The sequence below is a fragment of the Oncorhynchus mykiss genome, chromosome 7 (genome assembly GCF_013265735.2).
Source record: "Oncorhynchus mykiss isolate Arlee chromosome 7, USDA_OmykA_1.1, whole genome shotgun sequence".
Taxonomy (NCBI): domain Eukaryota; kingdom Metazoa; phylum Chordata; class Actinopteri; order Salmoniformes; family Salmonidae; genus Oncorhynchus; species Oncorhynchus mykiss.
Genome location: NC_048571.1, coordinates 18378028 through 18402499, shown reverse-complemented (window position 1 = coordinate 18402499; position 24472 = coordinate 18378028). Strand labels below are relative to the sequence as shown.

The window sequence follows — 24472 nt, the reverse complement described above, 5'->3', positions numbered from 1 at the left end:
TCCTGACCTTGTGAGTTGACTGAGCTAAATGTATCACTCATTAGAATTGCACTGTGAATGCAGGTCTTATTCATGTCACACATCAGTGTGGTGACAGAAGTGACAGCAGAGATAGCCTGATGGTTTCTGTCAGAATGGAAAAAAGCACACACTTGCACTGATAAGCGGTTCAGCATACAAAGCATCATACACATAAATGCAACTAGGCCATAAGAAGAGGGATTTCCTTCAGAGTCTCTCTCAAACTGTCTCGCTCACTGTTTTTTCATCTGAAAACTGAAATGGTGCTAGTTCCGTCTCCAAATTTAGAAAATAATAAGCCTCATTAAGCTGAGTAAACATTCACCATCTGAACCCTATCAAAATGTTTTTGTTTGCAATATGTAATAAAAAGCATGAGCTGGCACACACCCAGAGAATCACTGTGCCTTCTTCAGGGTGATGTAAACATATATGCCTTGGTTTGAAACAAGCTCAGGTTGGAAAAAGCGTATTTTTGTTGACATAACTTTTAATTGTTACTGGTTGTCCTTTGTTGCGTTACTTACTAGCTACATGGACAAACTTTTGATTTATTGTAGGAGGGGCAACATGTCACAGAAATATTAGTAAGATCATCTTTGAATAACGGCCGCCCTCTGCTGGTCAATTGATGTACTGTTTATTTCTACGGCGTCCACGAAGGACCAAACTAGAAATTCCCTATTACGGATTCGTTTGATGAGTTGTGTCCTAGCGCCATCTCCATATTTTTTTCAAAGACCCCTTTGGATACAGCCCGGCGGGGAAAGGGTTAAGGAGCGGGGGGTCCAGATGCCTCCTCTCCTGCTCGCTATGACGAACAAATGAACTCCCGGGGAATGAAATTTAAATTCCACAAAGGAGAAAAAGTCCTATGTTTCGAACCTGACCCTACGAAGGCTAAAGTACTCTATGATGCAAAGGTAAATGGCTTGTTGTTAAGCCAAGAGTTTGTTTGCGGTCACGAGGGCTGATACTGCATGCAATTCCCAAACATTTTGATTGCCAGTTTTTATGACTTTATCCAATACTGTAGCTAAGTTAGACATCATGTTTATTTGATATATCCGGACAGACCACAGAAGGCCCGACCGAGGTTACCATGCTAGCTAGCTGCTAGGCTAACGTTTGCTATTAGGCTAACATACCGTTAACGTAATATGGTAGGTTTATGGCAAAAACGAGACCATCAACAATGGCTGCAGCCGTGTTATTTGTTGCTATGCTGTTGCTATGCTGTAGCCATGTTGTAGTTGCTATCTCTGCACATGCTGTATCCAGGTTAGCGCGGGTATATTTTATTAGCTAGCTCGTAGCTGCTACATTTAGCTAACGTCAACTGTCATAACAACAACTGTCCGCTAACGTTGGAAGCAACATTAAACACCAACGGTGAATTAACATAGCATGAGTTCACGTTAGCTAGCCTCTGTGCAAGGCCAGGGCAACACATTACAATCAGCCAACCCGTTGTTTACATAACATTAGCTAGTTAGCACCAATTAGTAATGTGTTGTTAGCTAACTAACGCGTACTGATGGCTAACTGTCTATTTGGTGTAGATATGGTGATACATTTGCCTGCTGTCTGTTACACGCTAACTTGAGTTTGGTTGGCTACCGCTAACTATCGTTCATTTCTGGGATTGTATGTTTTAGGTCGTCGATGTTGTAATTGGCAAAGATGAACGTGGAAAGCGAGTCCCAGAATACCTGATTCACTTCAATGGTTGGAACAGAAGGTAAACTCACACACAAGACACAGTCTGGGGTGGTGGGCTTGAAGAAGGGATACTGGGGAGGAGGATGGGTGGGGACAGGTAGCAGGGTTCTTGCTGTGTTCCTGAGGGGTGGGGTGGATGGGAGGATCACCCCCCCCCCCCCCCCCCCCCCCCCCACACACACACACACACACACACACACAAAAGTGCCATCCCCTGTATCTATGAGTGGTTTAGGTTAATTTCCCCATCCTTTGTGGGCTCTGCAGCAAAAGCAGCAAAGGGCTCAATTTCCAACATACATAAGCAAGCTACTGGTAGAAACTTTGTACAGTTGGCTAAAAAATAGTGGTCACATTTATTTAACAATCCTTTGAAAACTACATAGTTGCCAATGATTTTAGCCATCTATATGGTGGAAATCATTGAGTGTGTATAGCAACCTTCAGTGGAGCTTTGTTCTTGATATCACTTTGACAATACTGTCATGCCGACTGCATGCAACTTGAATTGGAAGGGGTGGTATTCATCATCTGTTGCTTTGTGCTACAGTTGGGATCGATTGGCAGCAGAGGACCATGTGCTCAGGGAAACTGACGAAAATCGCAAATTACAACGTAAACTGGCTCGTAAAGCTGTGGCTCGCATGTAAGTTTGACTCCATTGGAGAATATCGGAAAAGTAAGCATTAGGCCTGACTGCAGATTTGGTGCCGGTGTCCTGTCTAACTGTGTCCACTTCAACCCACAGGAGGAGAAAGGGATGGGGGAAGAGACGTCGTCGTCTACCCGGTGTTGAGTCAGCTCTGAAGACACTTCCTGAAGAGAAGGAAGAGAGTGATGACGCATGTGAGTTTGCCTGTTCCATCACACTCAAACTAGTGCTAGTGCAAAGTAGTTTATCGGAATGGCTTTTCGTTGGAAATGGCTTGCAAGCTAAAATTACATGCACTTTTTGGTGGGGTTATCTTTCAGGTTTGATTACGTCTTCAGACAACAGTGACGAGGACGATTCCGAGGATCCTGAATCTTTGAAAAGTGAGGAGAGCGACTCTTCCGAAGATTTGGACAAAATGGTATTGTGTTTTGAATTATAGACTACGACAGACAAATAGGTTATGTATTGAGAAAACATATCAACTCGGTTGTTCTATTGACATTGTCAGAAATACACATTTTGACAAAATGGCTCGATGGATCTGACTGTTTGCCCATCTTATCTCCAGCAGGAAGAGCAGGAAGCTCACGCTAAGATGGAGAGTGAGGACAAGACCATCAACATAGACATCCCTGAGGTTCTCAAGAAGAAACTGGAGGATGACTGCTACTACATCAACAAGAGGAAGAAGGTGTCATTAAACAAGGATAACACCCGCTTTATTGTAGTTCCATATACCTATTCATATCCCTCCAAATTCCTAGATATTGGTCATGTTCAGTAGAGACAAAAATTATAGAAACAGGGACTAACTGAACTAGTCCAATAGGAACACAGATTTGTCATTTTCTGTTGCTAAACTTTTTGCCTCGATGTACCGTACTGAATGCAACTCTTGACTTTTGACATTTCAACATCTCACTGCCAATGAGCTGTGATCATGAAGGGCTTTGTTCTTTTTCTACCCAGTTGGTGAAGCTTCCGTGCCAGATGAACATATTGAACATCTTGGAATCATACGTGAAGCACTTTGCCTTCAACGCAGCCTTCTCTGCCAATGAGAGGTACAGAAGTCACCAGAGCACCGCTCAGACCAGCCTCAGTCCTCACTATGTTCCTCCAGAGAAGAAGTGAGTCCCCAAAGTACAACATTTCCCATTAGCCTTTTCACCTCCCATGAATCCCATGGGCTACATAATGGTTTTGTTTGACATTGCAGCCCGCTGCCAACTAACTGATCTACAAATCACCTTGCATCATAAATAACTACTCAATGTTATTTGTAGATCAAGTATGTCAGTCACAATATTACCAATAAATGTATCACAGATTCGATGCTCTCGAACATGGTTATCGTGGATGAAATTATCTTTGTGATAGCTAAAAGCCACCGTTTTGTTTCAGTGAGGAGCTTTGCAAGGAGATGGTGGACGGCCTGAGAATCACCTTCGACTTCACCCTTCCCATGATCCTCCTGTACCCCAACGAGCACGCTCAGTTCAAGAAAGTCAGCTCCTCAAAGTTCTTCCTGCCTATCCGGGACAACACAGCCAGCTCCAGCAAGTAAGACAGACATCAGGCTATGTCTGCAATCCTCTTGAATAATTAACATCGGGTCATTTTCAGGTCGGAAGATGAAACAAAATGAAGTTGAAAGCGTTTCACTGTTGGAAGACACTAAGTACATCAGGCCTTTGTTCAGTTTGTATATCTGACCTAAGTTGAAAATGTCAGTGACAAATTATTGTACGTTTCTTTGGTTTTGTGGTGTTGGATGTCATTACCAAACTGGTCTTTCTTTGACCATCTCCGCCCTTCCTATCCCAGGACCCTGCGTGAGCGCACCCCCAGCCCCTCTGGCCACAACCCCTCCACCCCCCAGTCCACGGACAGTCAACCGGCCCTGAGCGAGGCCTCCACAACCACGGCAAACCCCACCACCACCACGCCCAAACGCCGGCGCTGTGCCTCCACGGCCGACCCTGACGCCCCCCAGTCCCTGCGGCGCTCCACACGTCACACCTCGGGGGGTGAGCGGATGGCGGGCGAGGGGGGCAGCGGCAGCGCTACAACCTCACCCCAGCCCAAACGCCGCCTTGCCAGCCTCGACACGCCTGCCCAGCTGCCCAAATTCTTCCTCAATCTAGAGAAGAGTGAGTGGCAAGAAAACACACTCTAACATAATAAGCAGTTTATTGTGTAGTGCTTTACTTTATGCAATGTCACCCGTAGCCTCTGTTGTTGTAATGACTAAATCCACCCGCTAGATGGCACTCTTCCCTCTTGTCATACATTACAGTCCGCTCCCAAACACATGGAATATTGTCTGCGCACAGCTTCTCAGTGCTACAGCACACAGTAAATGTCTGTTGTTGTTTCTGAAGTGTCCATGAAAATGTTGTCCTCCACCCACTCCCATCAGTTGATTGACTGCCGTCTGCCCTCCTGTCCCCTTCCCAGAAACCCCTGTCCACAGTGGCTCGTCCTCTCCGTTGCCCCAGACGCCCAGCAAGGAGGACAGCGGCGTCTTCTCTGGCCTGGAGAGCCGACGGAACAACGAGCTCAATGAGGTCCTGAGCTGGAAGCTGACCCCTGATAACTACCCCCAGAGTGACCAGCCTCCCCCACCCTCCTACCTGTACGGTTCACAACACCTCCTACGCCTCTTCGGTAGGTGTCCTCCTAAGCCCTTTCTCTGTGTGTGGGGGAAACTGGGATTGTTGTTTAGTTCAATGTAGCCTCCAGTCACTCGTTCTCTTTCAATCTTGTTTTATTCCCCTTATACAGTGAAGCTGCCAGAGATCCTGGGGAAGATGCAAATCCCAGAGAAGAACCTAAGGGCCCTGGTCAAACACCTGGAGCTCTTCCTCAGGTACCTCCTATCTAATTATAGAATAATGACATGTTTTCTGTACTTTTGTTCTTCTTTTAGTGATCAGCCACACACCATAACTAGGCTAGAACCAGGACTTCAATAATCTCTATTTCGGCTGCCATAGCTCACCTCCATAGAACCTAGGCCTGGAACGTTTCCTTGTGCTGCCAAAGTAGCCAATGTCAGGTGGTTATTTAAGAAGAAAATGTTTTCTCATTAACCTTCCTGGTTAAATACAGGTCATAAATCACGTTTTCTATACTGGGTGGTTTGAGCTCTGAGTGCTGAAAGCTGTGGTATACCACGGGTTTGACAAAAAAAAATACTACTTACTGTTCTAACTATGTTGCTTACCAGTTTATACTAGCAATAAGGCACCTCAGTGATGGGTATATGGCCAATATACCACAGCTAAGATCTGTATCCAGGCACTCCGCGTTGCATCATGCATAAGACCAGGCCTTAACCATGGTATATTGGCGATATACCACACCCCATCAGGCCTTATTCCTTTAATAACTAATAACTCCTCAAGCCACATTAACTCGCAGTGGAACTGAAGATGCACAAATTGCCAGTCTCCAGGATTAGTGACACTGACTGGGAGAAGCCCGTTATCCCCCAGCCAATCACTGCCTGGTGTGTAATTGTGCCGGCCGCCTCGCAGGAAGGGACAGGCTGCCGTTTAGTTGCTGTGCCGACAACAGTTCCATGATTGACTTCCTTTGATTACGATAATGCCCACGTCAGCATTTCTTTGGACGTGCTCACTTAGCTAACCTGGTGTGTGGTTTCCACTTGATGGGCCTCTGACATTGTATTAACGTTAGCTTAGCATGCAGAAATGTTTGGACAATACGGCAGCTTGATGGGCCTCTCCGATAAAGTGAACCTATAAAAAATAATAATTGGACAGCGCAGTGGAGAATAGAGGTGGATTTTTCCCATGAGGCTTTTTGTATATCTTGGAGAGGGATGGGGGGGGTCCCTGTTGGGAGAAATGGAAGTGCAGTCTCCATTGATCTGCTGACACGCAAACACAATCCTCTCCGCCTATCCAGTGTTAGCCCCGTCACCTGAAGTCTAGCTCATTCAACTGGGCAGTTAGCTGTGGTGTAATGCTATTAGGTAGCAACTCTCTGTTTGTGTGATTCATGCAGCTCACTGAGTGGAAAAAGTGCTCACTGACCTGTAAGCTGGCTCTCCCTGCATGCCTGCCACGGTTATTGTAGCCATAATATCGTCTAACAGGATGTGATCAGACGATGATGGCTTGAGATGTTATTTATGCAGAGGGATTGATATGCTGTTTTTGTGTCTGTGCATGTGCTTCTGTGTGTGTGCGCGCGCACCTGCATCTGTCTGTATGTGTATGAGAGACTGTCAGACTACATTCAAGTGAAGGGAGATGAGTCGGCGTTACACAAGCCGGCGATTCTAATCTTTAAATCCTGCCTAGCGATCTTCAGCTGGCCCCAAACCTAGGGGATTTATTCTCTCCTTTATTAATCAAACGCCTGCAGTTTCCCCTCCAGCCACCTCTCTGCGCTGTTGTACACTGAGGGACTTATGACTCCTTTCTTCTCACAGCTGGGTATGTCTCAATATTTTTTTTAATTAAATTAAATTATTATTAACAACAAATCAATACATAAAGCACATGAGGGAACACAAACATATATAGGTTACAAACAATGGACAATCGAGCTAGGGGGTACAATATCACATTACGATTACACAAGGACCTTAAGGGACATGCATATACTTACAATTCTAACAGCTTTTTTGTTAGTAGAGCATTTAACCGTCTTAAAATACAGTTCAATTTCTTTTTTGTAGGGTACGAAAATGTGGTTTTCTGTTTGTAAATTTACATTTATGAATATGAAATTTGGCCAAAAGAATAATGAAATTAGTTACATAATGTTTCAGCTTATTTCTATTGTATGTAAAGAATCCAAACAGTACATCTCTCCACAATAGTGTAAAATCTTCATAAATGTGTTCAATTATAAACCTACTGATGTCTTGCCACAGTTTTCTTACATGAATACAATGCCAAAAAAGATGCACAACTGTTTCTGGGTGGTCATTACAAAAGGAGCCATTTGAGTTGATGTTTTCCTTAAACTTCTTCATATAGTGGTTGGCAGGATAATATTTATGAATCATTTTAAAGGAAACTTTCTTAATTTTGTTAACAAGTAGGTATGTGTGTGGCAACATCCACATTTTTTTCCAGCATATATAATCAATAAATACATTCCAATAAGGCATGACATGAGGTATAGATAGATACAACATCCTGCTGAAACAAGGTTCGTATTGCTCTGTTGTTGAATGGACCAAAAGAGAAACAAATCTTTCCTACTGATGAGTCAACAGGGTCAATAGAAGGTCGGCTCTGAGGGTCCGGTCTTGACACGTTCCTGAATAACAGAGCAACACCTGAGGGAATGGCATCTAAAACAATTGCAAAATATTTAGGTGTTACAGGGACCTTGTAACGTGATAAGAACTCCTTATAACTGAGTAAAAGACCCTCTGCATTTACCAGTTGGCTCACCAATAGGATGTTATTTCGGAACCAATATTCTAAAAACAAAGAAGAATTTGTATACAATATATCCCAATTTATTCCATATATAATATGTGTGGAGAAAAATTGTTTATAAATTAAGGACCATGACAAGAACCTGCCGATGAAAAGCAGAAAGTTTCACTGGAACTTTGTCAATATTATAATTGCAAAACAACATGAAGTTAAGGCCACCAAAAGTAGAGAAGACATGAGGAATAACATTCCAGATAGAAGTGGGTCTTCTTAGGAATTGTTTTATCCAATTGATCTTAAAAGTATTATTTAAGGTAGTAAAGTCCAGAACATTCAGCCCACCATTCTCATAAGTGTTCATTACAACAGTTTTCATAATGTAATGGGTACGGTTTCTCCAAAGACAGACCAGATGCTTTTCAACTATCTCCTTGCTTATTTTACTGTCAAGATATAAAGATAGAGCGCCATATGTTAGTCTAGAGATACCTTCACCCTTGGTTATTAGGACTCTACATTTTAAAGATAAGTCCCTCTGTAGCCATTGATTTAGCTTATTCTAGTTTTTTTTTAATAAGAGGGTTAACGTTTAGTAAGACTCTAGACTTTTTATCCTTTGTAATGGTTATGCCTAAATATGTAAGTCTTCTTTTACTGGAATACCATCATTTGAAGGTGTCACACAATCTTTGACAGCCGAGTTCACATTTATTAATGTTAAGATATAGACCAGACGCTTTGGAAAAGGATTGTATCACATTGATCGATATGGGAATTTGGTTAGCGTCTTTCAGAAAAAGTGTAGTATCGTCAGCCAGCAGGCTTATAATAATTTATTTACCAGCTATGGAAATACCTTGTACAGGACCATTATTTAAAGAATGTGCAAGAAGTTGGGTGATTTAATACAAACAGGTACGGAGAGATAGGACAACCTTGCCTAATTCCTCTCTTTAACTCAAATCTAGGTGAGGTGCCATATTTCAATTTGATAGAGCTGTTACCATTTGCATAGAGTCTTAATAGCCTTACAGAAAAAAAACCCAAAGCCAAGTCTCTCAAGGGAGTGGAAGAGAAACTGATGCTCTACTGTGTCAAATGCTTTATAAAAATCAACAAAAAAAAATATGAAGCTATCCTCAGTTATTAGGTCCGAATAGTCAAGTATGTCTAATACAAGTAGTAAGGCTAATATCTTAGTCATTATTAAGAAGACAAATTGGACGCCAGTTATCGACGAGCAACACTTATTTTTTAGGCTTAGGTATCAGTGTTATTAACCCCTGACTCATTTTAGGAGGGAGAACATTGTTTTTAATACTCTCTAAAAAGACTTCAAATAGGAAGGGTTGTTCAGAAAATAATTTGTAAAATTCTGATGTAATTCCATCAACACCTGGTGATTTTATTGTTCTTTAGATGTTTGATAGACTCTATAATCTCTTCAACTTTGATGGGTTCATCACATTGTTTAGATTCTATATCACTGATAGAGTGGACATTATTCAGTGAGTTAAAAAACATATCTGTGGCTTTCTGACAGTACATAGAGCTATACAATTTTCTGTAAAAATTGCTACAGTATTTAGCGATTTAATTTTTGGTCATCTGTAATAACACCATCAATGTTTAACTTATAGATAGTGTTATTTTTAGAGTGAACTTTCTCAAGTCTAAAGAAATAGGATGAATTCTGTTCTCCCTCCTCAATCCATTTTTCCTAGATCTAATAAAGGCTCCTGCTTTTAATGTGTATATATATTATCCAGTTTATTTTGTGACTCAATTAGTTCCATCTTCTCCTCCCCCGAGAGGCTGGCTGGGGATCTCTGAGAAAGGGAAGTTATCTTAATGATCACCTTTTCCTCCTCAGCTCTTCTGGCCTTAGCAAGATTACTACCATATTTTATAAGCTATTTGGACACCTCAAATTTGAAGAGCTCACAGTTCTTGCAGTAAGATTTTTCTTCACAAGCCCTTTCCCAAAAGTGTTAAAGCAGATCTTTAACCTCAAATTTAACTATATCATTATTTAATAATGAGCTATTTAGCTTCCAGTAAGATGCTCTACCAAGGATAGTATCAGGGGTAAATATTTTGATATCAATGTAAATAGCCCTATGGTCTGTGAGGGGAGTAGTACAAATATTTGTAGTAGCACATTCACTATCAATAAATTTGGATATAAGCCAAACATCTATTCTGGATTGTCTAGAACCTGTTTTGTTACTCAAAGTGAATGATCTTTTGACCGGAAACCCCTCTCTCCATATATCATTAAGATCAAACTTTTCCATAAAAAGTATTAAACCCTAATTTTGATTGGTTGGCCTACCTGAGGGCCATCTATCAGTTGGATTATCTATTGTAATGTTAAAGTCCCCTCCTATCAATAATAATGAATTGGGAAATTTAGATAAGCAATGAAGTATGAATGTTTCTCTATAGATTCAAGCAACTCATCATTCTCATGTTTGGTGTACCCGTAGAAGTCTACAGTAATGAGTGTAATGTCATTGTAACTGATCATTCTCATGTTTGGTGTTGTACCCGTAGAAGTTTAAAGTAATGAGCGTACTGTCATTGTAACTGATCACAAGACAAAGAAAGTGACTAAAGGGGTCACATTCCGAGTGTAGAATATTACCACCAAAGGTATTGTTCATTGTAGTGACACCGGCGGAGCGTTCAGATCCATGGGAAAGCCACATATCGTTGCCCCACTGTGACCTCCAGAAGTTGGCATCAGCCGAAATTGAGTGAGACTCTTGAAAAAAGCAAAACTCTGTTCGAAATTGTTTCGCAAATAAAAATAAGGCCTTGCGCTTCACATTGTTTCGTAACCCCCTAGCATTAAGAGAAACTATAGACAAAGACAAAACAACAAAGATTCTATAAAAGTATAAACTGTAGTAGTATGAGTCAGACGTAGGAGCAGTGAACGTAAACAATAAGGAACCGAGATCTGCACCATTTAAGTCAATTTAAAGTGAAAATAGCTTATTCCATAACCTTTGAGCTAGACGTTATCTGGCTTTGAAATTCAACTCAAATGAAAATTATGTTCAAGACCAAACCAAGGGTTCTCGTAGTAAGAGAGACTAAAAACCTTCTTTAGTGTAATCAGGAACTATTCTGAGAAATAAAATAACAAAAAAGGATACCTTCTATTTTAAGTACATATCAAAACTGATCATAAAATAATTGAATAAAAAATGTTTAACATATAAATGTTCCTGAGACCTTTTTTGGAAATAAGTATTAATAACTAAATAGAGCAATAACCGTGTAAAGTCAGAGCAGACCTGTATGCCCTTTAAAACAGTATCTTAGTTACTGCATACATAAAAAATAAATACAACTTTCAATCTTCTTCGTAAGTTGGTAAACAAAATAGGTCTTCTGGTCATACAAAGAGCAAACTAATACATTTAAATACCTGAGTATTCCTGAAAAATAATCACCTGATGCTTGTTAGGTAAACAACACAAGGAAAATGAGAATACCATGGCTGAAACCATCAATCTGTTTCTTCTGGTGAGGTTTTAGGGAGAAATATGGATTTCTGAACTGTTGATGAAGCCTCGTCCTCCGATGAAGTAAGCAGCCTTCCCCTCATTTCGTGCACATCTTGATCGTTGGCCACAACTTGTTCCTTCTTTCTATGTCTTCCGGGCTGAGATACTCAGCGAAACGCATACCATGGCTCTGAAGGAAGGCGTTCTTCCTAGCAGCTTTCCAGACTGCATTCCTGTAGAATCTGGCAGTGAATAGGATGATGATACCCCTTGGTCTTGAATCGTTTTGCTGTTGCTTCTTGCCGAGGCGATGCACAACGTCGATGGTATCACCAACTTTGTTCTTCTCTGCAGGCAAAACTTCTTGGCAGATACGGATAGCCTCTCCTCACACATCTTCATTCTCTACCTCTGGCAAGCCGTAGAGTCTCAGGTTCCATCTTCTTGTGTATTGTTCCAGATCAGTGAGACGTCTATGGTAGACATTGTTATTCTTCTCCGCCCTTTCCAAATTTTGTTCAACTTTTGCCACTCTCATTTTCACATCCTTGAATTCACCACATGCAAACTCCAGTCTTTTTCAAGCCTTCGATAACCATGGTGTTCGCGCCTACCATTTTCTCAATGGCGTCACACCTGGAGTTGATGAGTAAGGAGAGGGCAGCCACGATGTCAGAGTTCCATGTTGTTGTTTTTTTTTGGGGGGGGGGGGGGGGGGGTTGCACGGAGTAACCGGCAAAGAGGGGAATTCGTCGTCTTCAACAGCATTCGAAAGCATGATATTATCCATAGGCCAAGCGTAGTTATGGCAGTTGTCTATCAGCACGTTTCTCTCTTGTTGATTAGCAATAGAACAGCTAACTTCTTCCTTTTTTTGTCACGACTTTGCATGGACATGCCGAAATAAATGATCCAATTATCATTCCAGTCACAGGAAAGGTCTTATATCTTGAACAAATAAAAATAGTAATGACTGTAAACTTATTTTTTTTCACAATCTGTTTGAAGTTTGGTACAGAGCTCGGTAAAAAAAAGCGTCTGTTCAAGCCGCCATCTTGGCACCTCCTCTTGGGTACGTCTCAATCGTCTATTAGGGCCTTCTTCCGCTTGTGTCATCTTTTTATTGACAGTAACCACGTTTCCATACACAGCTTTTATACAAGTAAAGTCATTTCGTATTTTAAAAAAAATCTCACGATGGCTGTGATATAAACAGGAAGTTTCAGTACAGTTTTATAAATTTGTTTTGACATGGTGGGATCTTTTTGTGTCGGTAAAGTTAACTACGAAATAAATGGCGGTGGAAAGGCCTTTATGCGCAAATGTTGATATAATATCGAAGTAAACGTGGAGTCACGCGATGACATGGTGTGGGGTCCTCCCAATACGACTCGGGAAAACATGCAGTTTATTAAGCAATTATGAACTTCACAGGGTGGTAAAAGTGTACGGTATGAGCTGGATGCACCTTTTCAATACATATCAAAGGTTTTACTCTGGTGACATCGATGCTTGACTGCCGTTTGACAAATAAACATATTCTTATCATGTAGACTAGCCTACAAGCACTATCTGCGAGCTGTTGGCTAAACCACACGTGCCAAGACCAGACTAGGCACATTTGCTATTTAATGCAACAGTTTTGTCATAAAACTATGGGTAAGGTTGAAAATGCGCTGAACTATAGATTTTTATTCGATACATGGAAACGAAAGCGAAAAAGTAAAATTTTGTGCAGTGAATTTTATCCGCGACAATCAGTTTGGTGGAAACGCAGCAATGGTGGGAAAGTACGCATATTGGTTTTGCGCGGATTTTGGAATATTCACACATCTGTTGCTGAAATTACGGGACAGGTCAGAGAAATGCAGGGTGGAGAAATGCATGCCGGGATTGGGCACACGGACGGATCTCTGGAGGAATGGTGAATCGTCTGGTGTGTTTCTGTGATACAGAGGAAGGGATAGTGGTGTAAAGTCAGGGATGCAAACTAGTCACCAAAAAAATTGCCGCTTTGAATCCAGAATAGGTGACCTACGTTATGAAGGCGAGGGGGGCTTGGTGAGATGCCTGACCACAGAGACTGTGGGTGCGGCTACTTTTTTTTTTTTTACCTTTTATTTAACTAGGCAAGTCAGTTAAGAACAAATTCTTATTTTCAATGACGGCCTTGTTCAGGGGCAGAACGACAGATTTGTACCTTGTCAGCTGGGGGATTTGAACTTGCCACCTTTCGGTTAGTAGCCCAATGCTAGCCACTAGGCTACCCTGCCGCCCCATGAGCCATAACCGAAAAACAAGTGGCATTTGGAAAGTTTGAGGTGAGGGAGAAAGTGTGGTGGGACAAGTATTGTTAGCATTAAGTATCTTGCTAGCTGGATCGAATTATCCGTTAGCTAGCCAGAGAAATGTTGAGCAACATTAGCCTACTTAACTGATCAAATAATTGAGTGTTTGGTGTGAAAATTAGCTGGTTAATGAAGTCAGACAGCTCGTTACAACATCAGATGAGCTAACCAATTCGCTATAGTATTAGCTGGTAACGTTATACGACTCCTTGCCGTTCCTCAAGTTATAGTTGCTTTCTGCACCCTGGCAATCTGAAATGTTAACTAGCTAACGAACTAACTATCTGTGAACGAATGTTTTCCCTCTACAGTATGTGGTTCATTTTCAGAATGAGATAATTAGTTGAAAATGAGGCGTTGCTTGTTAAACAAGTGTATTCATGGATCAAGTCGAGCTTGGGCCTGGCTTAAGCTGGATGCCACTAGAGGTGAAAGGAACACCACCCACTTTCCCTCTTTTTCACTTTTTCAATACAGTGGATACAAAGGGGTATGCCAGGTGTACTCTGCCTGAAAGAGATCAATTATGCCAACAACGGGTATCATGCTCTGCTGGCACATTGTAGAACCTACGCCCACAGGCAAAAAGTGTACAATGTAATAATGTGCAGTGTAGCCAAAATATATTGCTTTTGTTGTGTTGAACTTGACAGTAACACTTGTGTGAGTGAGGTGGGGATTATTACAGTTTTTAACTCAGTGAACGTTATTTTGCACACATGTAGCCTTGTGCAGTTGATCGATGTCTACTATAGTGGCCACAATAGTAGAGCAAAAATAGAATGCCTGTTTGTTTCATTTTGTTTCTACTTAAGATGTTTGTTTTTTCCCCCAAGTGCAATATTTAATGTGTATGGTCACAAGCATTCTATAATTGTAAAGGCTGTCATGGCTAACTGTAATATTAGTGTAGTGTATAGTTTATTTTTTTATCAAGACTCATTTGCAGTAAAGTCTAGGCAACAAATAACACTGGATTGCTTTCTTTAATTTTTTTTAGCTGTGAGTTGGGTTCACATGAACCACTTTTTATTTTACACACAGACTGAACAGGTTGATCGTAGTCTTTGTTGTTTAATTAGTTAACCTGCATTTCCCCCTAGCAGGGATTTTCTGCATGTTTCAGTGCAACAAAAAAAGTCACCTTTTTGGGCCCTCACCAGTTTGCATCCCTGAAAGTACTTAATAAAAATACTTTAAAGTACTAATACTTTACTATTTGTTTTTTACAACTTTTACATCACAACATTCTAAAATAAAAAACTGTACTTTTTACTCCATACATTTTCCCTGACACCCAAAATTCCTCATTTAATTTTGAATGCTTAGCAGGACAGGAAAATGGTCCAATTCACACACTTATCAAGAGAACATCCCTGGTCATTCTTACTGCCTCTGATCTGGCGGAATCACTAAACACAAGTGCTTCATTTGTAAATTATGTCTTGAGTGTTGGATTGTGTCCCTGGCTCTCCATAGATAAATAAATAACCATGCAATTGTGCCATCTAGCTTGTTTAATATAAGGAATTTAAAATTATTTTTACTTTTGATACTGAAGTGTATTTAAAACCCAAATAGTTTCAGACTGTTACTCAAGTAGTATTTTACTTGAGTCATTTTCTATTAAGGCATCTTTTTCTCAAGTATGAGAATTGGGTACTTTTTCCACCACTGTGGAGAGTGGCTAATGTGTATGAGAATGAGGATGCCTGTGTTCGCCCAGATGCTCTCCCACAAAAATGTATCCATATCTTATCTAACATCTGCAGAGAAATGTGGTTCAATTTTACAGCTTTTGCTCTACATTTGCATTGACTAATAGATAGGACAAACCAATAAATAATGAAGAATAGCTGCAGCCACGGTCCTGTGGTCCATACAAACTAGTTCGGTACTCCACAACGACAATAATTTGTTGCCGGTAAAGCGCCTCTTAATTTCTCCCTCTGATGAGGATAATTTGTTTGCAGTCAAATTATAAGAGCGGGTAGAGCTAAGATGAGATGGCAAGATTTAGAGGATTTGGCTGAGCAGCGGATACTAAGAACATTCCGGATTATTTTCCCTACTGATTAGACGGGGAGATTTTCCCTTTCCTACTCTGGCGAATTGGGTTATTTAAGGCAAGTTACTAAAAGCACTGACTGACTGCAAGCCTGGAGGGGGGAAGGGGTGTTAACCAGCCCCCTGTTTGAAAACACCAGGATTGGGAGTGCTGAGTAACTAGTCTGGTCTGTGACGTCCACAGTATGCGGGGGAGTAATTGCATTTCCCACGGTGGTCTTTGGTTCAAATGCATTAGCTGTCTGTGGATGGCCATGCTGTGTTAACTAGCCTTAACTTCAGACTTCTACTCAGTGTGGTGAATTAGACCCTGTTATGGTGTTATATCTATTTTCTCTCTCTCTGTCCCTCTTCCTCCATCCCTCTCTCTGCTCCCCAGGTTTTTGGCTGAGTTCCACGAGGACTTTTTTCCGGAGTCGGCGTACGTGTCGTCATCGGAGGCCCACTACTGCATGAAGCACCCGCGGGCCGTTTACTGAGGCCGTTTATCTCACCCTGCCCTGCCTCGCCCTGAACTGCACTGCTGGGAGGGGAGCTCCAAGCTGCTTCCCAAACCATCCCTTTCTTTCACTTCTTCTCTGAGACTGCGCCATTATCCCTCTCCCTCTCTCTGTTCACCCCTTGCCCTCCTAAATCCAACCCATGCAGCTAAGTAAGGCAAGGGTCTTGGCGTCTGATCGACCCAGTACCTCACTCTCCCCAGCCCCAAACCTGGCAGCCTGGCCTAGGAACAGACCCCCCTGGATGCAATGATTACCTAAAGCACGGACGTCTACTTGTTATCCTAGGCTGTAGACCGTAACCCCCTGCTGGGGTCTTTGCCACGATGCTGACTTTGTCTTGCTTTCTCTCGCTCTGCGCTCAAGGACCACGTTTGGCCATCTCTTTCTCTAGCAGCATCTGCATCCGATCCTTCTCTCTCCGTCCGCCTAGGCAAGCAAACACAGGGAGAAGGGCTATTTGTTATGTTCGCTTTATGTGTGACTATTGGCTTCTCCTCGGCTCACCATGCTTGCTGCCCCAAGCCACGCTTCAGTGTGTGTTAAGTTATTTCTAAACTCTTGTAGAATGTCATTACTCTCGTAATGTCTACTATCTGTGTTCCTCTTTCTTAGAGGGGCTGGTGACGTTATGACCACTGTGTGTTCATATTGATATTCGTCATGGCATTAACCCCAATGTTTGAAAAAGGTATTGAATTTCATTGATGTATAAATTCCTTTTCTGTGCTTGTTTTTTAGTTTTTTATACACTGTTAACTTGTAGACTCGAACAGGAACACACTGTGGAGGTGGAAATGTAAGAAGATCAACTTTCAGTCTGTTTTCCATTAGTCTTATCTGAAATAAAAGTTGGAGCAATATTTTTGGCATGTGGTTTATGAATATTGCTGTAGTGTTCGTGCAAGGCGCGTTATATGGCAGCACAATATAAACAGATAATTGACACTTGAGCCAAACTGCGCTATGTTTATCATGAATGCAATCCCTGCGAATGTTGCCTTTTCAAACGGCGTTGTCAGCTGTATAGATCGCTGTGCTATAATGCACTGTGCATTTAATCCTGGCCCTTTTCTCTGCTGTTCTTCTCTCCTTCAAGTTGAGTCCTTTTTCCTTAAGGAAACATTATTCACACTATAAAGGTTGTTCTAAACTACAGCAAGGTACAAGAGCAGATTGTTGGGTTTATCCTCAGGGTGAATCGGCTACGGTTTGAGATTGAACAGGGCCTTTGGTCTCAGAGGTGTGATATCAGAGATTTGAGAAGGGCAGCCCAGGGGAGGGAGCCTGGACCAAAGCCAGTGTTCTTCAGAGGATGACGTCAGCCTCCTTTGATGTGCACACAGCGTTTTGGGTTGTGCCCCGTCTGTCAGTCGCTGGATATTGGTGCCCTTAGACCAGGGATCATCAACTAGGTTCAGCGGAAGCACAAACAGATCTAATATTTGTCTGAAATATAATCATTTCAACCCTTACTTACTGTGTATGTGATTGTATACAAATGTATGTATGTATGTTATGAGTGGGAATAGTTTGGAACAGATTTGAAATAAAATAACTTGAAGCTGATTTTCTGGTGTTTTTACAGTCTTTTTAATAAAACTTTGGGGGCCAAAAAAATCACCCGTGCACCAGTTGGGGAATCCTGCTGTAAACAATGCCTCCCCACTGTCACCTCCTGCCATAGCTGCCTGCTGTAGAATCCCTCTTAACATTGACCAACACACACTGCCTCTGAGTATGGGTTCTTGAGTGTAATGGCCAGTGTTGCAATCAACGTACAGAATATTTTTGTCTCTGAACAACTGCAGCGTTTCTGGTTGTTCTGACTGAAACCCCTCCCTCAAGCTATCACATTGCCTCTAAATCAGGGGTATTCAACTTTTACACACCTGGTGTCCCAGGTGTAAATCAGTCCCTGATTAGAGGGGAAGAATGGGAAAAAAAGAACAAACTGACTTTGAGGCCCAGAGTTGAGTTTGAGGACTCTAGATAGTGTGTTTGGGGGGGGGGGGGGGGGGGGGGGGGGGTTTCTGAGGGAAAATGCTTAGGGTGGCTTTTGACTTACAGTGCTATCATGTGGTCAACATCTCTAGGCCCTGAGGGTCCGAGGGAATAACTAGAGCCTCATCTCAGCACTGGCTAGCCTAGTCCTGACCCTCTTCAGAACAACCAGATAACTACACCAAAGTTCGGGGATCACTGGCAACTGATGGATTGCAATGAAGCTTAACCAACGCAGTTGCCTTGTGGTTAGTGTCTGCCCAGAGATTGGGAGGTTAGGGGTTCAGTCCTCGGTGGAGTCATACTTACAACTCAAAATGTCACAAGTTTGCTGGCTGTCCTCCAGTGATATCTGTTGATGTATTTGTCACCTACATATTTTTCAGATCAGATTTCATTTTGTAAATACACTGCTTTTTTTCATCCCAGTACTTTAAAGGTGTCTCATACATATTGACACTCGCCAATGAAAACAGGGACAGTATATTGCCCACGTTTTGAGTCCCACACATACTGTAGTTTGTCTGCCATGTGGCAGACTATTACATACTTTGACTTTGGCTGCAGTCGGTGCAGTACTGAAGCTTTCTGCTCAATAAACTAGGGGGGGTTTCCATAGCAAAACTATGCTCTTAGCTCCCTCAGCTCTAGGGAGGTTAGCATTGCTACCATTACAGAGGCTAAATGTGTTTAGCGGTAAGCGCTAATGCCTTTTGGATAGAATGTCCTGTAGTCCTGTAATCAACCACTTCAACACCCTGCTTCGGTGCGATCATATGGCCAGATAGAGCTTTGTGTTCAAGAATCTCCGTCTCCCAGCCGCAATAAATCAATTTCTGTTCCACCCTCTCGACATCCACTTACCTACTGATTCAACTGGCTGGAGAGTCGTGTGTGATATCGCCTGTAGAAATTAGCAACGCCCTCACCTCACACAACTCCTCACCTCTTTCTTTAGTTTCATCTCTCCTTTCTTACTCTCATCCCTCCATCTCACCATCATTCTCCAGCGTGGCCATCGGGGCATCATGAAGGGTGGTGATGGAGCGCAGGCCGGAGAGAATAGAGAATATGGACACTAACCCCAGTGTTGACGTGTCAGCGATGGATGTGGGGTGGCAGGAGACAGCTATTACCCAGCAGCCTGCAGAGTGAGTAGCCTCTGGCTAGCACTTGATGTTTGGTTTCTTCTCTAATGACAGAGAGTGAGGACGACCCTACTTTCTTCAGTCTGTTTTCTCACTAGATGCTGGTTCCAAGCAATGCTAATATTTGGGAGTAGAAATTGAGTGTTGAAGGACCTCATTGGTCATTAGGGATGTACTGTACAGCAAGTATTGGTTGAAATTCCTAATGTTGTGATGTCAGAAATAGTTTGGACCTAAATAACTATCAAAGTTATCCACCAAACCATCAAACCTTTTGAATCTCAAAGTATTGTTGTGAATGTTTTGTCCTCTGATTGCCTGCTGTTGTTGCTACTCCTTCTAATCACAAGTCCCTGACTTGATTTTGCTGGCTCAGCTAACTTCTCTCAGGGTGTCTCTTTCTAAATCTCAGATGGGATTTTAAACACTACATCCCCCCCACAAAGACACTGCACAAGTGAAGGGAAGAGGTGAGAGGAGGAGAACGCGTAGATAGCTGCGAGAAAGAATTATATATATACAACGAGCAACGTGATCATGCTGTTTTTATGTGGATCAGGGGTGTATTCATTCCAGGGATAAACATACCTGAATTTGTCCAATAGAAACTCTAATGTGCAACTGTTGGACTAATGATTACATCCTATATGCAGGCAAGCGTGTGCAAGGCAGTATTGAATTTGTAACTCACCTTGATTACTCAAAATTCTCTCGACCTGTGCACCAACATTGTAAACTTTCAGCAATAGGCTAGGTTGTAGGCAACTTCATGATGGGTACAGGGAAAATGTGACTATCATGTAGTAGCCTAAGCCTATCGATGTTACATTGAACTGGGTGAATGGAATAAGAATGACAGTCATCCAATATTCTGTAATAGAATAAGGCCATGCTCATAAAATAAAAAATAATCATCCTCCCTCATCTTAAACGGCACCGACCGCCACTGGATGTGATATGCCCCTGAATAGTTGATGCTGATCCAGAGTCTACTTTGTCTTTTTTCTACTAAATTCCATTCTAAAATGCTTAGATTATTGTGAAGTATTATGGTGGGGATGAAGAGCGTACTGAGTTGGGTGTACGTATGGATATTGGGATAGACTGTAAGAGTTAAGGTTTGGCAGAGTCAAGCAATTAACACTTGTAGGCCTCAAAGAGAAGTCTCGCCAATGACACACATTGTTTTAGTGTAAAGCAACGAATCTGGTGTCAAAATCTGATTTGGGAATCAGATTCCCAAGCCACCTCCTGTAGGTAGTCCTGGACACTTCTACACCACATGCTGCCCCCCCCCTTATTGGGTAAAACAAAGAGAGAAGAGCAAAAATCAACCGTCACTCAACATCCTGCTCTACATTCCAATTTTCATCTTGCTTTAATCACTTTTCACCCCACACTAGTGGGGTGCCAGTGATCATCGTTAGAGAGGCGTGTCCAAGCGTAGCTGGACGCCACGGGGGTTTAGATAGCCCATACATCACGGCGTGCTCTCTATTTATCCACATACGCCCCACTGCCCCATGGGAGGACCCCACTCAGTCCTACTGAGACAGGAAAGCTGATATAGGGTAACGTGTGTGGCGTCGTTGCGTAAAATACCGTATTTCATTGCACTCCAGATTTGACTATTTGTCATCCCTCTGACAGGTTATGAAGCAGTGAGAAGGGTTTCAATGTCAAGTGTGTACAGTTTAAAGTGCTGTGTGGGAACAGGGAGAAAGCAAGTGAGAATAAGGATTGCAAATACCTTGATGGGTAAAAGTGAAGATGTCAATTTGTTCTGTTTACATCACAGTGGTGTATTAATTTCAACATGTGTTGACATGAAGCTTTCAAGAGATGTCTGTGAAGCACATTGCAGATCTAATTTGAACAACAACCTTTTTGGTTGTACTCACCACCTCACCACCACTGCTTATGATCGACAAGGACAGTCATTTTTGACCCCTGAATGTCAAATATCATACATACGTGAATGTAGTACACATATACAGTTGAAGTCGGAAGTTTACATACACGTTAGCCAACTATATTTGAACTCAGTTTTCACTATTCCTGACATTTCATCCTAGTAAAAAGTCCCTGTCTTAGGTCAGTTAGGATCACCACTTTATTTTAAGAATGTGAAATGTCAGAATAATAGAAGAGAAAATGATCTATTTCAGCTTTTATTTCTTTCATCACATTCCCAGTGGGTCAGAAGTTTACATCCACTCAATTAGTATTTGGTAGCATTGCCTTTAAATTGTTTAACTTGGGTCAAATGTTTCGGGTGGCCTTCCACAAGCTTCCCACAATAAGCTGGGTGAATTTTGGCCCATTCCTCCAGACAAAGCTGGTGTAACTTGAGTCAGGATTGTACGGCCTCCTTGCTCGCACATGCTTTTTTCAGTTCAGCACACAAATGTTCTATAGGATTGAGGTCAGGGTTTGTGATGGCCACACCAACACCTTGACTTTTGTTGTCCTTAAGCCATTTTTCCAAAACTTTGTAAGTATGCTGGGGTCATTGTCCATTTGGAAGACCCATTTACGACCAAGCTTTAACTTCCTGACTGATGTCTGGAGATGCTTCAATATATCCACATAATTTTGTGAAGTGCACCAGTCCCTCCTGCAGCAAAGCACCCCCACAACATGATGCTGCCACCCCCGTGCTTCACGGTTGGGATGGTGTTCTTCGGCTTGCATGCATACCCCTTTGTCCTCCAAACATAACGATGGGAATTATGGCCAAACAGTTCTGTTTTTGTTTCATCAGACCAGAGGACATTTCTCCAAAAATTACGATATTTGTCCCCATGTGCAGTTGCAAACCGTAGTCTGGCTTTTTTATGGCGGTTTTGGAGCAGTGGCTTCTTCCTTGCTAAGCGGCCTTTCAGGTTATGTCGATATGCAAATCGTTTCATTGTGGATATAGATACTTTTGTACCTGTTTCCTCCAGCATCTTCACAAGGTCCGTTGCTGTTGATCTGGGATTGATTTTCACTTTTCACACCGCAGTACGTTCATCTCTAGGAGACAGAACGCGCCTCCTTCCTGAGTGGTATGACGGCTGCGTGGTCCCATGGTGTTAAAACTTGCGTACTATTGTTTGTACAGATGAATGTGGTACCTTCAGGCATTTGGAAATTGCTCCCAAGGATGAGCCAGACTTGTGGAGGTCTACAATATCTTTTCTGAGGTCTTGGCTGATTTCTTTTGATTTTCCCATGATGTCTAACAAAGAGACACTGAGTTTGGTAGGCCTTGAAATATATCCACAGGTACACCTCCAATTGACTCAAGTTATGTCAATTAGCCTATCAGAAGCTTCTAAAGCCATGACATAATTTTCTGGAATTTTTCAAGCTGTTTAAAGGCACAGTCAACTTAGTGTATGTAAACTTCTGACCCACTGGAATTGTGATACAGTGATTAATCTGTCTGAAAACAATTGTTGGAAAAAGTAGATGTCTTAAATGACTTACCAAAACTATAGTTTGTTAATAACAAGACATTTGTGGAGTGGTTGAAAAACAAGTTTTAATGGCTCCAACCTAAGTGTATGTAAACTTCCGACATCAACTGTAGCTCCTTCAGATCTCTGATCAATTAGGTCGATTCAACCATTGACCTCTCTTATCCCTTCCAAGTCTGCAGTCATTCATTCCCACGCATCCTCACTTTCCATAACCTTGTAGCAGACTTATCCTCTTCCTCTTTCTCTTTCACTCACCCCTTGTCCCACTCTTATGCTCTCCCAATCCCCCCACCTCTCTCATCTCTCTCGCCCTCTCTCTCTCTCTCTCTCTCTCTCTCTCACTCTCTCTCTCTCTCATTCTGCACACTCATTCACTCTCTCTGAATTTCCTTGTCTTGTATCTAATGCTGAACCAGATAATGTGATGAAGCAGTATTCATCAAAGCCCTTGGTGGAGATAAAATATGACTGACTCTCTCTGGCTCTGTGTCTAAGCCCCAGCACAAGGAAACAGTTAATGTTATTGCACTGTATTTAAAGTCTAAAGAGGTTACAGTGGTCGGGAGAGTTTAAATCTGATTGAGCCATCTGGAATGTGCCTGTACCCGCAGCTGGCTGGGCTGAGCCAGGTGAAACGTTCCCACTCTCTCTCTCGCTCTCTCTCCAGATGTGTCTGTGGAGGGATACCGCCCCGCCTCACACCGCGCCCCTAACTGAATAGTCCCACCTGACTCCCACCTAAGCCCTCCCAACACACCAGAGTCCCATCAGCTCTCACACAAACACACCTACCGCACATTTTTGCGATCATACTCGTGCATTTCTTTTCCAACACTTTTTGACATCCTTTGTAATTACTTCATCTACCTCTTGGGCTCAAGCGGAGTGAATTTGCTGCTGTAGTTTTTTTTTATGTGACGTGGCCTTTTGACCATCCCTGCAGATCAGGGTATAGAAGCCGGGAGCACTGCAGGATGATACTCTGAGTCATGAGGTAAGGATACATCTTTACTTGGAGTGAGGGATTTTTGTTCTTGAATGATGTGAAAATGTGTGTGTCTGTCTGGTTGTGTTGTGTTCAAGACCACCTAAAGCGAGACCGGTTCAAGACCGGAGAAAACCGAGTCCAAGTCAAGACCAAGACTGGAGGGAGGGGCGAGACCGAGTCAAGACCAAGTCGATGTGTCATAAAAGGAGTGTGTATATTTGACCTGGTGAAGCGGTTTCATGCGCTGACTGAATAGGAACTGATAATTATGAGTTTTTGTACTCCGCTGGTCTCAGGACGAAATTAGCAGTCCTCATTGTCTGAGACCGAGTCAAGACCGAGTAAAAATGTATCCAACACCAACACAAGGCCGAGACAATAAATGTTTTGTAGACCTAGAACACTGCTGTCTGTGTGTGTGTGTGTGCATTTCTGTGAATGTGTGCCTCTGCACACGCAGGGCACCCCCCCCCCCCCCCCCCCCCCCCCCCCCTTCCGCTCGTGGTCTTGACTCTATTTTCTCTGGTCCTGGTCTTGACTCGGACTGGATTTGCTCCAGTCTCGGTCTTGACTTGAACCGGTGTGTCTTAATTTTTTTATTGTTT

At 42.4% G+C, this 24472-nt stretch overlaps 2 protein-coding genes across 5 annotated transcripts in view; both read left to right on the top strand.

The window, feature by feature from the left end:
* The first annotated feature begins 703 nt into the window (after positions 1-703).
* Positions 704-17829, top strand: LOC110527435 (male-specific lethal 3 homolog). 4 transcript variants are annotated; one of them, XM_021608701.2, is made up of 13 exons: positions 704-944; positions 1680-1762; positions 2294-2389; positions 2492-2589; positions 2716-2816; positions 2970-3089; positions 3368-3528; positions 3803-3961; positions 4226-4551; positions 4859-5068; positions 5186-5270; positions 6797-6867; positions 16140-17829. In XM_021608701.2, exons 1-13 carry the CDS (start codon positions 846-848, stop codon positions 16214-16216), a joined length of 1686 nt encoding a protein of 561 aa, XP_021464376.2. In that variant the 5' UTR covers positions 704-845; the 3' UTR covers positions 16217-17829. The 4 variants fall into 4 exon arrangements, with proteins under 4 accessions (XP_021464376.2, XP_021464375.2, XP_036838754.1 ...); XM_021608700.2 differs by having other exon boundaries at positions 2967-3089; XM_036982859.1 differs by lacking the exon at positions 16140-17829 and adding an exon at positions 11377-11411 and having other exon boundaries at positions 705-944; positions 2967-3089.
* Positions 17830-19176: 1347 nt separating this feature from the next.
* Positions 19177-24472, top strand: part of LOC110528806 (FERM and PDZ domain-containing protein 4-like) — a 67908-nt gene continuing 62612 nt past the window's right edge. Inside the window, exon 1 of the mRNA XM_036982858.1 lies at positions 19177-19415. Within this exon, the coding sequence (XP_036838753.1) occupies positions 19306-19415 (110 nt within the window). The 5' untranslated portion in view covers positions 19177-19305. The remainder of the gene's footprint in view (positions 19416-24472) is intronic.